The sequence below is a fragment of the Aaosphaeria arxii genome, assembly GCF_010015735.1.
Source record: "Aaosphaeria arxii CBS 175.79 unplaced genomic scaffold BU24scaffold_9, whole genome shotgun sequence".
Lineage (NCBI taxonomy): Eukaryota > Fungi > Ascomycota > Dothideomycetes > Pleosporales > Aaosphaeria > Aaosphaeria arxii.
Genome location: NW_022983482.1, coordinates 346,318 through 359,039, shown reverse-complemented (window position 1 = coordinate 359,039; position 12,722 = coordinate 346,318). Strand labels below are relative to the sequence as shown.

The following is a 12,722-nucleotide window of genomic DNA, read 5'->3' as shown; positions in this document are numbered from 1 at the left end:
GTTTTGATATATGTGATGTCGATGCCCTGACTGTAACTAATTGTATATTATCATCCTTGATAATTCAAGAATATACACAACCCTGACATCTAAGTACGTCACAAAACAAACAAGCCACGAATTCGGAAGAAATCTTTCACCATACCATCCTACACACTCATACGCTTTTAGGTCTAGAAAAATGATACTCGGTCTTTCCTTACAGCTTTGTTATACGCATTGAAATTCACTCACTGCACACACCATCCATTTCAAGCTCAAACCTCAACACCAACGCCGCAACCGCGATCCCCACCTCTACTCCAGATTCCGACCAATACACGAGCTAGGGCCCGAGACTGAACGGAACGAGGCTGTAGGTCAACACCGTGGCTGGCCAGTGGGGAATATGAATCTAGTTCGCAATCGATCGTACGCCAGTTTCCGGTGCCCGTATCACTAGGCCAGATCCTAGAAGATGGGGATACCAAAGATAGATAGAAGTCTAAGCACGGTTGATGAAGACCGGGTTAGGGATGAAAGGTTATCTTGATCTACATTCTGGATCCACGTGTTGTATGTAGGCTCCTGTTTAGGATTAGTGCTAAGCCAGGATTCTTGTGAATTGCATAGAGCTGCGCAACAATATAAGCTCAGCTACACTGCCCCACTAACTCTATGTGCTGCTCTATAACGCTTTCCTCTGCTTTGCATGACTACAGCTCTTTGGCCGTCTGTTTGTCTATGTTTTACCTGCATGTATGCAGTCTATGTCTTTTATTATAACTAGCTTGTCCTTCTTTCATCATGCGGTTATTGCGGATTGAACATGACGGTAACTTCAGTCTGGTGGAATACGTAGGCAACAGCATCCCACCCTACGCGATTCTTTCTCACACCTGGGGGGCTGATGGTGACGAGGTCACCTTTTAAGATATTATCAATGATACCGGCAGATCAAAAAAAGGCATCAAGAAGATTCAGTTCTGTGGCGAGGAAGCTGCTAAAGACGGCTTGGGCTACTTCTGGGTGGATACATGCTGCATTGACAAGTCAAGCAGCGCAGAGCTCCAGGAAGCTATCAACTCAATGTTCCAGTGGTACGCTAAGGCTACGCAATGCTACGTATACTTAGAAGATGTTTCGACCGGTGGCTTGGCCCAAAGCGATCTATCCTCTCAGCAGACATGGAAACTAATGTTCCAAAAGAGCAGATGGTTTACTCGATCCTGGTCACTACAAGAGCTACTTGCTCCAAAATCAGTTGAATTCTTTTCTGGAGAGGGCCTACTGCTTGGGAATAGGATTTCACTTATGCAAGAGATTCATGACACTACAGGAATTGCTATTGAAGCTCTTCAAGGAAGCCCTCTATCTAACTTTAGCATTGCGGAGAGGTTTTCATGGGCAAGAAAACGCACGACAAAACGTGAAGAGGATCTAGCCTATGCTCTGTTAGGCATTTTCGGCGTCTATATGCCGATCATATATGGAGAAGGACGGGAAAATGCGTTCAAGCGGCTCCGGACGGAGATACAGAGATCTATGAACTGGAGCAAAGGTCCCGCGGAATTTGAAGATTGGGAAGATGAAGTCGATTTCACAATAGATCGCGAAATGCCTGAAGACCCATTCGCGATCCCAACAAGCAAGTCTAGTGTAAATCTAAAAGAGGTAAGTTACTCTAGATTCTAAGACAAAATTTCATTATCTAAAATTATGTATACTAACAAGTTATTAAAGCCTTCTGCTCGATACTGTACGGGCGATGAAGTGCGCATGTTTCAAATTGGTAAGGGCTACTCTATTATAAGCAGGTATACAATCTGCAAGGCCCGATTGCACTTCTCGAAGGCATTTTACGAGTACCAACTGCTTGATGCACAAAAGCAGTTATACAAGAAGGGGGAATGGGTCCGAGAGAAAGTTCTCAAAAAAGGCGATCTCACAAAAAAGCTCTATATACATGAAGATATTCCAGCGGACAATCATCACATTGCTAGCATCGACAGAGTCAAGACTGAGATTGACGAAATACTGGACACAGATTCTGATGCTGGGACTGACATTGCGAGTATATTTTCAGATGGGGGAATATCGACCTCGTCAGCGTCGACGGCTAGCCTGAACCCAGTCCAGACCATCGGAATCCGGGAGGTTTCTCGAGCACTGTTGAGTCAAGAGGACTTGAAAACCTTATACACTTTGGCGGTTCTCAACGTCGAAAGACGGAAGGCACGTGTCCATATTCGGGGCTTTATCAAGGAATATGGTCGGAATCTTCTGAAGGAGGCATCGAACAGAATTCTTGAAGTTCAAGCCGCCAAGTTTGTACAGGAGCTCGCGGGACGTATAGCTGATGAAATCATTTGGACCATCGCCGGGTTTGAGGAAACGAACCGGTCGCCGGACCCTAGATTGGGGAAGAAGGACCTGGAAACATGGTTGTCGTCGCTTCAGCCTCAAAGCGTTGACGCAAAGGAGCCGAATCCAATAGGTCTAGCCGAAAGTGCTGACGAGACGTTTGAAGAAAGTGAATCTGACGAGGAGCTCAATGACGGCCTCCTGTTTCCAAATATTGACAAAGTCAAAGATTTTCTCTTAGATTCTGAGGCTTTTAGAATTCATGTTACGGCGATGCGGACTTGGTTGAAAGTTGATGGAGACCATAGCAGAGACACCAAGAAACCAGCGGAAAAAATGCCGGTCCACACAGACACTGAAGAAGAGACTGAGGAAGAGACTCAAGAAGAGACTGAAGAAGAGGCTGAAGTAGAGACTGAACAAACACTCGCGGACTTAGCTGCATCTGAGCCAGGCCAACAACAGACAGAACATGGCGTGAAACTACCTGCTGAGCTTAGAACCTACCTACAGCAGGATATGGCACAAGAGCCGAAATCGAAATCGAGAGCTCGCCAAAATCGTGGCAGTTATAGGGACTTGATTTCCGGTCTCTTGGACTTCTGGGGCGTTTCTTTCTTCTTCTATGATCTTGTCGAAATTCTTGTTCCTCGCGTTCGGCCGGGATATAGGAGACTCCGGTGGCGTTGCGTAAGTCTCGGTGTTCCCCATTACTCCTTGAAGTTGCTAGGCTTGCTGACTGCCCAAGTCCTGCAACACCGTTCTTTGGGGAGACTTCCCCGTCGATGACGACGACGATCAAGCCTTGGATCAGTTGAAGCGAGAATTATCGTGGTGGGGTGGGCCTTTCAGTCAACAAGCCTCTTCAGGCGGTGCATTGACGTCTCCACCGATCGCAGGCTCAGCTACAGGTGTCCCTGAAACCACTCATCTCGGGCATACGCAATCCATGGGTCCGTCTCCGGGCCTTGGAGGCATGCAATCCGCTAGCTCTAGCAGTCAAAAGCCCATAGGTACTTCAAATCCTTCACTCTCTGGGGCGTCTTATATAGTAGATATAGCTTTTCCACCTAGATACTTCGAGGTTTGCGTAAACATTGGCAACTACGCTATCGATCACCACGAAATTGATATCTCACGTGTAAATTCGGACAGCGAGCTGTTCGAGTTGATTTGGGATAAGTACAAAGTGAGCCGCGGCATTAGACTGCGGCGACTCTTCCTTCGGCCCCGGGACGTCCATTTTGTTATGGTAGGTGCTCCACCGCTGCTCCCTGCCCACCCACTATCTGCTAAGAACATTGTAGTTTTCTGTCAGCCGGGATACACAGTATGGGGCCGGAATTCACAAGAAGCCTGATGAGTTTCCACCTCAACAAGAGCTTGATAAGAAGCGTTACGACTATCTGTGTCCTATAACCAGAATGCCGGCCAACGTCTTTCTTCATTATTTACACCGAGCGAGATGGAACGTATGGGGAGAGCATACCCAGAACACTTGGCTTCGGCGTCTGCCTAAGAAGCTGAATGAGAGTGTACTAGCTGAGGTGTCGCAGGATCTCGCAACTAATCAGCAGAATGGCCAGGAGGCAACAATGGACTCAGACCTTTCATTCGGGTGGGGAATCCACATTCTCGATGGACCCAATCATGCTGTGCTCGGTTTTTTACTAGCTATCGGAGTCGCCGTTGCGTTTGTCGTTTCTGGGATGGTCGTGGGGCTTGCGAAAACGCAAGAGCAAGGCTTCGGGGTTGGAAGTTTCCTTCTTGCAATCTTTGTCTGCGTAACGGCTGCTTTGTATCACAAACTTCAAGACCAGTGAAAGAGGACTACGACAGAATCTACGGTTAGTTAGATTGTTAATCGAACCGAGCCGTATCGGTGGTAACTGGATAGATCACTCCCACATATCTCGGGATGTTTCTGCCAACACACTCTACTATGCTGAACAAGACGCATAAGGAGAGGACTGTCAGCAAGTTTTAGGTAAGACAATTATGGGAATAGGGATCCAGAAAGACACTCATGGCACACAGTTCGGGCAGGAAAGAAACCATCCATTTACACATCGTCCCTACGGATTTCACTCCTCGCTTTGCAGACATACAAGAGAATCAGGCTTTCCGATCGCAGCAGGAGCTTGAACGACGGCGAAGCGACGCTCGACAGATCCAGAAGATCCTCCGAAAGGTAACTGTTGGTCAGAGCCAGATGACCGGGAGTAGTTCGAGCGCCCTCGAAGAAGCATTGACTGCTTAGAGGGAGGCACTTCCGGCGACCTTCAAGCCTTGGTTTTAGAATCATCCCTGACCCAAGCTTTTTCTACGGCCAGGTGTCTGAATATATGGCATGGTGAACACGAATATGTATCGCTATAGCTATTTGTTATGCAGTGTGCTCACACCTGCGTCCGTTCAGCCCTAGACTGGCAGCAGTACTACGCCGCGAAGATAATGCTCGCGGTTTACCGCAAGAAGTATAGTACCAGCGAGCCATGCTATCGCATCGACGAACACATGAATGTGAGTGTTTCCAACCCATCACTTTGCTCAGGGGAGACTACTGTATTGACACGAGCATCCGTATCTACGACAGTCCAATGTCCTGGCGCCAACCAGAGTCGTCGGCGGCTTCGTGCTTTCGGAATTGGATGTTGGTCGCGGCATCAATGGTCTGTATTTGGTTACCTGGCGCGGTGAGCAGAATCAGTTGCTCGACCGGCTTGCTGGGTTCATAGATATGATCAAGTGGCTGAACAAAATGAGCGCAAATAGATTGAGGAGGTCATGGCATCCCAATGGGGAAGAAAATGAAGAGGGTCGAAGGTTGATGCCACCTCTTTAGAAGTTGTTTTTCCTCCGCATAACAGTATGAATCGTCGCCGCTGATGTCCATTGGCATGCATCATCCATTGATACCCAAGATAACTCACCAAAATTTAAGCTCCCGAGGTAAATAAACACAACATGCAAAAAAAAACATTCGACTCCCGCCATAGTTTATTGAAGTTCATCAAAAATCCGCCCTGCCCCTGTCAACAAAACGATCCGGATTACCCAATTAGGGTATAAATCGACTCGGGACCATCCTTGGTTCCTAACAACTACCTTCGTAGTTTCTTGCCGGCTCTGGAGAAGGTTTACCGAGAGCGCTCTAGACCAGGTTTTGACTCTTGGTTACGGACGAAGTCCCAAGCGACTAGCGACGACGCTTATTGGGTGTTGCAGAGGACTTAGGGAATTCCTTTGTGTTTGTGCATGTGCTGATTCGCATGGAAAGACTAGTTTAAGGTATTGTGCGTTTTTTCTGCGGTTCCGAAATCGAACGATGGGTGTATGCAACGTGCAAGTCGCGTGTGTGGCGGCGTATGGGATGACGTTCGAACGTTCGAAGCCATGATGAATGTTCTTCCGCCATTCCTCAAAGTTCGATAGGCTTGTCGACCTCTACGCCCCCTTAGCGAGGCTTCGACTCAGTTCCCTGGAACTCTCACCCATCGAATGACTTGCACAAACCCAAACATCGTCGACAAGTTCTGCAGCAGGAAAGGCGTCTTGACCTGTGTTCCCCCATCAAGTTTTACAGTACTATCGGGGATTAATCTGAGCGTGCCCAGCTGCGTCCGGTAGGTCTGCCCGAGGGCGAAACGATGATCTCTTTCCAAATCGTACTAACGATGACGGAGTGTTGTGGGGACCCCGGATTCCACGAAGGACGCTAGCTTGTGAGGCTACTACAACCTTGCGCTGCCATGGCCATGGCACACACCGCAACGCGTGAGAAAGACGTTGGATGGCATGTCGTCGTCGTCGTCGGCCAAGGATATCGACATACCCAAACGGGTATACCTTAAAATTCCCAGGACCCGACTTCAGGTGCTGGCGATCGTATATAAGATGGATGGGTCTGCTGCCATCGAAAGGGATCTACACTTCTGCAGTGGGAAGCACTTTGTTGAAGATAATATTGGTGTCGAGAAGCTCTTGCATATGTTATATTCATACTGCTGTTGACTACTGCTATCGATCAATTTGTCGAATCGTCACCCTTTTGAAACGTCAATATGGGTAGATATTGGTTCAAAGATGGCGCACCTCTGCGTGGAGGAATCGCCAGCGTCTGTCTTGCTGCTTTCCTCTTCTTTGGATACGACCAAGGTGTCTTAGGTGGAATTCTACAGGTTCGTTGATTTCAGAGCCATTGAATCAACCCTTCGTCGTTTACTGACACAACTTGGCAGATGGAAGACTTCAAAAATCAGTTCAACCACCCGGTAAGGAGCGAGCATGTTTCCAACCGTGGAACTTCTCGATTGATTGATTATATCTCAGAATGATACTGAAACCGGCGCTATCGTGTCTGCATACTGTCTCGGTGCTTTGGGCGGATGCATTCTCAACTTTTACACTGGTGATCGCCTTGGACGACGGAAGTCGATGTGGCTTGCAATGGTAACGACTACATTTCCCCGTCTTCCCCTTGGCATCACATAACTAACACACCTTTCCAGTCATTCGTCTTCGTCGGCGCAACCCTCCAAGCATCAGCGTTCACAGTAGCACATCTCGTCGTCGGCCGAGTCATCACAGGACTGGGCACTGGCATTGATAGCTCCACGGTTCCCACCTACCAATCCGAACTCTGCCGGGCGGAAAAGCGAGGTCGCAAAGTATCCTGGGAAGTCATGTTCATCGGCGTCGGTATCGTGCTTTCGTACTGGATGGACTTTGGCTTTTCGTATCTCTCGGGGTCGATTGCGTGGAGGTTCCCGATCGCATTCCAGCTCGTCTTTGCCATCATCGTCACTGCTCTCATCTTCGGTCTTCCTGAATCGCCACGGTAGAATTACCCCCTTCTTTTCATACATTTGAATATTTTACATACTGACAACATCCGAACAGATGGCTCTTCAAGCGCGGCCGCCGCGCCGAAGCCATCGAAGTCCTCTGCGCCGTCTTCGACCTCCCAGAGAGCGACCCCTACATCCAAGGCGAGATCCGCGCCATCGAAAACGCCCTCGACACCGAATCCAACGTCAAGAGCAACCGCGCTCTCTTCAAGAAAGACCGCCTCCAGACCCGCCGCCGCGTCATGCTCGCCTACTTCGCCCTCCTCATGAACCAACTGGTACCTCCACCCACCCCCTCTCACACTCTCCCCCATCCATCCACCCATCCACTAACACCCAACCCTCCCCCCATAGGTCGGCCCCAACCTAATCGTCTACTACATCCCAACAATCCTGACCCAAAACGTCGGCCTCGACGCCCGCACCGCGCAGATCGTCGGCGGCTGCGTACAAATCATGTTCGTGATCGGGTGCTTCGCACCCGCCCTCGCCCTCGACCGCATGGGCCGCCGTCCCACCATGCTCTGGGGCTGCCTCGGCCTCGGAATCTGCATGGTGTGCGCCGCTGGGCTCCTCCAGCCCGGCCACACTACCACTTCCTCCGCCGCAATCGCATTCTTCTTCCTCTGGATGCTTATTTTCGGCGGGACGAGTACGTTTTCCATCCACCCCCCCTTCCCCCTTCTCTCCTGGATGGACAAATTGCTAACGCGAAGGTGAACGATAGTCAACGTCGTCCCCTGGGTCTACGGCCCAGAAATCCTGCCCCTGGAAGCTCGCGCCAGGGGGGTATCCATCTCCGTCGCCGCGCACTGGATGTGGAATTTCTTCGTCGTAATGATCTCCCCGATCCTCGTCAACCGCCTGCGCTGGGGCACGTATCTGCTCTTCGGGGGTCTGTCGTTCGTGTTTGTGGGGGTCGTGTGGAAGTGGTATCCTGAGACGAGTAATTATACGTTGGAGGAGATTGATTCGATTTTCTTGAAGGATGAAGGGGTTGAGGGCGCGAGGCGGAGGAGGATGAGTGCGACTTCTGCGGCACATGCACACGGTTACGAGGGTGGTGAGAAGGACGGAGCGGCGTTCTCGTCGACGGATGAGGAGGGCAAGGGGGAGAAAGTTCACGTCGAGAGGCGGAGTTCGTAGAACATCGAGGTCTTATGTACATATCTGCGGAACTTGGGAGAGAATGGAAAAGAAAAGAAAGAAATGCAGAGGAGGGGATGAGGATGAGCAGGGAGAAGTAGATACGTAATCTTACAGTGAAATGACTATTGTTAAAGACAAAAGAGTTTGACGCCTTAGTGTTGAGTGATGGCTGAGTGATGTTTAGGTTGAATTATCAAGTACGAGTATACAACCGTACGTACGATTGTCGAATGGAAGGCCGTGGTATCGAAGAGACATCAATAGGAAGAGTGATATGATATAGATATATTGTATTTCAGTGTAGTAGTACCTCGTAGTTTGTTTTCTATGATAGGGTTCTTGAAAGGGGGTGGGTATCAAATGAACAGTATAATTACGACCAGACAGGCAGTAGGACAGCGAGACGAAACGAACAGCAAGATAGGACGATCGACCGAAAAGCCCCCCATTGTCTTCAAAACGACCCGCCAATCTGACCCTTCATATTCTTCGCGTACAATGTCTGCTTCTTCTTCATCCTGCTGTGCCCACGCGGCGCACCACGACCACCTCCATCCCCACCACTTCCATTGACGCCCCCCTGCTGCGGCATCGCCATCGCCATCGACACCGCCAACCCGCCCGCAACCCCCTTCCTCGTCTCGTACATGGGCCGCGACCTGCGCTTCGCCTTGCTGAGCTGCCACCGTCCCTTCCACCGGCGCCACTCCCTGCCGATCCTAAAGCTCAGGAGGATGAGGATGGTGACGACCATGACGGGGGCGGCGATGATCCAGAAGAAGCCGTCCGAGTGGTCCGTGACGCCGGAGAAGCGGGCGAAGTTCTGGCCGAAGTAGCCGACGAGGAAGGTCAGGGGCAGGAAGAAGATGGTGACGGCCGTGAGGACTTTCATGGTTTCGTTTTGGTAGGCGCCCATCGTGTTGAAGATTAGGTCGATGAGGTTGTCGGCGGCGCGCCGCATTTGCTCGAGGGAGGCAGTGATCATGATGCAGTGGTCTTCGACGTCGCCGAGGTAGGTGTGGGCGAGTGGGGAGATGGCGATGGAGGAGATGGTGCGGCGGGTGGGCAGGCCGTTGTGGCCTGGGGTGGTGACGGGCTCGGAGCGGTGGTCGCGGAGGGCGTTGATGAGGGAGATGATGGGTTGGATGGTGTTGCGGAGGAGGGAGATTTCCGATGTGAGGATGTAGAGGGCCTGGGAGTGCCAGATGTCAGGGTCACGAAGGACGTCGAGTTCCAGCTCGCCCATTGCGTCTTCGTAGGCTGCGACGACGGGGATGGCGAGATCGATGATGGCGTCGAGGATGGCTTGCACGACCATGCTGCCATCACAGCTGCGGCGGAGGATGGTGTCTTCAAGGTTCAGGCGGTAGAGCATCGGTGCCTCGATCTCCCCGCCAGAGTCCTCGAAGAACGAGATCACCGTGTTGTCTGCACATATGAATATGCATACTTGCTCGACGTTGACGGCCAATTTCCTCTTCGCCAGCGCCGAATGCTGTTCCATGTACAGGATCCGGTCCTGGTTGGGGCCTCCACGGTACCGCTGAAGGGTGCGGAACGTGTCTGGCGGAGTGGCGTCATGGCGCGTCCGACCAGCGATTCTGGGATCAAAGATTTTCTCTGGTGCCGGGCAAGTCCGCTCCACGTCTTTGTGGATTGAGGGTCCTTGGTTGATACCAAAGATCTCTTTGACACGTGCGACGAAAGATCTAGACTTTTCCTTCTTTCGGTCGGAGCGTCTTGGCCATCTTGGCTTCTCATCGTCGTCGTCGGAATCAGAATCAGAGTCGCTGCTCTCAGAATCAGAGTCACTTGGAACTCTCACCAATTTGGATAGAGTCAGAAGTACTGTTATGTTGTTAGTTGTGTTCTATAAAGTGTTGTATCAAGTTATTCGGCGGGCCGATTGCCGGATCCGTAGGTTGTGCAAAAGGGGAAAACCATGTGGAGAACACTTCGACTTACAGAAAGCTTGATCCGAGTACCAGTCTGCTTTTGTGCGGCCCCGCGTATTCATCAGATCCTCAATGGCGAGGCGATGTAGTTTCTTGTGGTTTCCAAGTGCCTTGATGACGTCCCAACTAAGGCCGTTCACATTGATCCATCTGCACATTGCCCACGACTCCTTGGGCCGGGAGAGGAACTCGTCGAGCGTTGTGTTGTTCAGCGAGTGAGACTCGACTCTCTCGTCGGAGAAGTCCACGACCGTGATGTCGCATTCCCTGTGCAATGTGTGATGCACCTCGACTTCCTTTGTGGTATCTACACCTGGCTCTGCGCCTGGTTCCTCCCATGTCGGCCGCGTGGGCGACGCATAGTTTCTGATGGTGTTCGATCGCGTGGGCCGTCTTCGGAGACCCGAATCTCCAGAATTGACGGAGCGAATGGAGCGAATGGGCGAGAGAAGGGAACCGACGTCTGGGAAAGGAGCTGTGGATGTGTTCGAGGTTCCACTCCGCTTGCGAGAGTGTGTGTTGTCGGAGGTGTCGAGTCGAAGCGGTTCGCGGTCAGGTCCAAAGCGCAAATGCGGCGAGGAAGGGGGGTTTTGAGCCTGTGTTTGTTGACCCTCGGTGGATGCTACGTCGGGCACTTTTGGGTCTGTTGGCGAAGTCATCGTGAGAGATTGTGCGTGCCACGACGACGACGACGACGACGGCGCAGACGTAGGTAGGAATGGGGGTGTTCGGGGGTCGTGGTCGGCGCTACACGTCGAGGCCTGTGTATTTTGCGGTGGAATTGTTTTGTAGCAATGACGTTATTTCGCCGAAGCATCTACACCACCCGAAACATAGAGCGCGTTCGCAATTAACACGTCCCTCTGGCGATCATGAACGGGCAAAGGGTGAGCGTGTAGATAAGGTTGAGGAGCCATTGCGGCGATCTGAGACCTGGAGATGGTATTACATTCTCGCACGGTGTGGCTGGTGTACTTTTTTTTCAGCTGGCCAGCTGTATACCCATATGCAGGAGACGGGACGAAAAGGGCATGTGCACTAAATCAAACATTGGTGGATGGTCAAATAAAGGAGAGGACTGTTTCAGCCGTCCACAGCTAGCAATTGTAAATAAAGACGCACAGGTTGAAGTCAGGAGTAATTGGCATGATAGATAAATCTGAGGGGAGAGTATGGAGTAGTCGACTCTTTGTTGTTTGTATTGTATGCATTCTTGTTCAAGTGAGTAGTAAGACGGCGCGTGGTAACTATAGGTAGTCTCACTCTTAGGATACTCATATGGAGTGGATAAAATGAGCAGTCCTTTCCCTCTCCACTCCACCCCTCAAGGACTCATCTCCTCCGTCTCCTCCTTTCCTCCCTCCCTCCCTCCCGAGCTTGTCCCCTCTGAAGTCGAGAAAAGAGGGGCCGCCAACTGGCAGCGCATACATTGCATGGCGACGCATGAAGATGGCGCACCAATAGCGCCATATAGATAACGTGTTAGTTACACACAGGTAATCATACCTCGTACTCGTAGAAAAGACAATGAACAGGAAACACCACACGGAAGCAGAATGCATCCATCCGCGTATGGGAACAACATGATATCAAATCGTTCGTTTGCCGGATCAGCAAACATGATCTACAAGTTCATTTTTCTTCATGATTACCAATTGGTGATGAAAGGCCATCACGAGTGATTACTCGTGTTAGTTACAGAGTGAGAAGTGTTAGTTAACCGTCTCGGGGACTATGCCCAGGGCCGAGGAGATGCCGAGTAGAGTTTCCTCACTGTGCAACCGCATGAACCTTGGCCGTTGAGGATCGACATGGAGAACCGAACATGGACATTGTTGACGCCAAAACATGGAGTAATGTACATACACAGTAAGCAGATGATCATACCAGATGATCGGAAGAGTGCGTGTGCGGATTGTGACTTTCGGACACGGCGATGTGATTATTATTGCTTTGCAGCACGGTGTCTGTCCTACGAGTACCTGTATGTCGAGGATCTCCAGAATAGGCTACATTATTGGGCGGCACGACAGGGTTTCATCCGAGTGACACAGTACCATAATAGCATGATTCCTCGATAATGTGCACGACACGACACTGCGCTACTCTGCGCCATACTTAGAATGCACGAGTAGTGCAGCCTGTGCTACGACACTGGTGGTCATAGAGGAGTGCCAGCAGGTGTAGACGAATTTAGGGCCTGTCGCAGCAGCAGTAGCAGCAGTAACAGTCGCAGCACCAGCACCAGCGGTAATTAGTGGCCCCCTTTGGAGACGGCTTGGTTGAGTGGACGGGCCTGGTATTGTAACATCTGATGTTGGATCGTTTATGCTTGGGGCTGTCGGAAGTAAAGAATCCCTCGAGAGGGGGAACTAGGCTAGACGCCACCAAAGGGAATAATGGGAAAAAGGGCCCCAGCGTCTTC

At 50.9% G+C, this 12,722-nt stretch overlaps 7 protein-coding genes across 7 annotated transcripts; 5 read left to right on the top strand and 2 right to left on the bottom strand.

The window, feature by feature from the left end:
• Positions 1-657: 657 nt before the first annotated feature.
• On the top strand, positions 658-1,556 carry BU24DRAFT_435827 (HET-domain-containing protein; the record flags this gene model as incomplete). The annotated part of the gene is made up of 4 exons (XM_033530123.1): positions 658-715; positions 842-892; positions 947-1,408; positions 1,498-1,556. 4 exons carry the CDS (start codon positions 658-660, stop codon positions 1,554-1,556), a joined length of 630 nt encoding a protein of 209 aa, XP_033379675.1.
• A 149-nt stretch (positions 1,557-1,705) lies between these two features.
• On the top strand, positions 1,706-3,212 carry BU24DRAFT_278886 (uncharacterized protein). The gene has a single exon (XM_033522683.1). The coding sequence runs from the start codon at positions 1,759-1,761 to the stop codon at positions 3,130-3,132; it is 1,374 nt and encodes a 457-aa protein (XP_033379674.1). The 5' UTR covers positions 1,706-1,758; the 3' UTR covers positions 3,133-3,212.
• Positions 3,213-3,319: 107 nt separating this feature from the next.
• Positions 3,320-4,166, top strand: BU24DRAFT_354887 (uncharacterized protein; the record flags this gene model as incomplete). Its single annotated transcript, XM_033523827.1, has 2 exons — positions 3,320-3,595; positions 3,651-4,166. 2 exons carry the CDS (start codon positions 3,320-3,322, stop codon positions 4,164-4,166), a joined length of 792 nt encoding a protein of 263 aa, XP_033379673.1.
• Positions 4,167-4,369: 203 nt separating this feature from the next.
• Positions 4,370-5,188, top strand: BU24DRAFT_466053 (uncharacterized protein; the record flags this gene model as incomplete). Its single annotated transcript, XM_033532331.1, has 3 exons — positions 4,370-4,544; positions 4,763-4,866; positions 4,940-5,188. 3 exons carry the CDS (start codon positions 4,370-4,372, stop codon positions 5,186-5,188), a joined length of 528 nt encoding a protein of 175 aa, XP_033379672.1.
• A 1,219-nt stretch (positions 5,189-6,407) lies between these two features.
• On the top strand, positions 6,408-8,480 carry BU24DRAFT_397780 (general substrate transporter; the record flags this gene model as incomplete). The annotated part of the gene is made up of 7 exons (XM_033525358.1): positions 6,408-6,524; positions 6,585-6,617; positions 6,676-6,795; positions 6,855-7,183; positions 7,246-7,471; positions 7,548-7,845; positions 7,921-8,480. 7 exons carry the CDS (start codon positions 6,408-6,410, stop codon positions 8,337-8,339), a joined length of 1,542 nt encoding a protein of 513 aa, XP_033379671.1. The 3' UTR covers positions 8,340-8,480.
• A 141-nt stretch (positions 8,481-8,621) lies between these two features.
• Positions 8,622-11,317, bottom strand: BU24DRAFT_376429 (uncharacterized protein). Its single transcript, XM_033524619.1, has 2 exons — positions 10,308-11,317; positions 8,622-10,190 (listed from the first exon to the last, which is right to left on the bottom strand). Exons 1-2 carry the CDS (start codon positions 10,954-10,956, stop codon positions 8,797-8,799), a joined length of 2,043 nt encoding a protein of 680 aa, XP_033379670.1. The 5' UTR covers positions 10,957-11,317; the 3' UTR covers positions 8,622-8,796.
• A 168-nt stretch (positions 11,318-11,485) lies between these two features.
• On the bottom strand, positions 11,486-11,984 carry BU24DRAFT_278750 (uncharacterized protein). The gene has a single exon (XM_033522682.1). It carries the CDS (start codon positions 11,857-11,859, stop codon positions 11,572-11,574), a length of 288 nt encoding a protein of 95 aa, XP_033379669.1. The 5' UTR covers positions 11,860-11,984; the 3' UTR covers positions 11,486-11,571.
• Between the last annotated feature and the right edge of the window lie 738 nt (positions 11,985-12,722).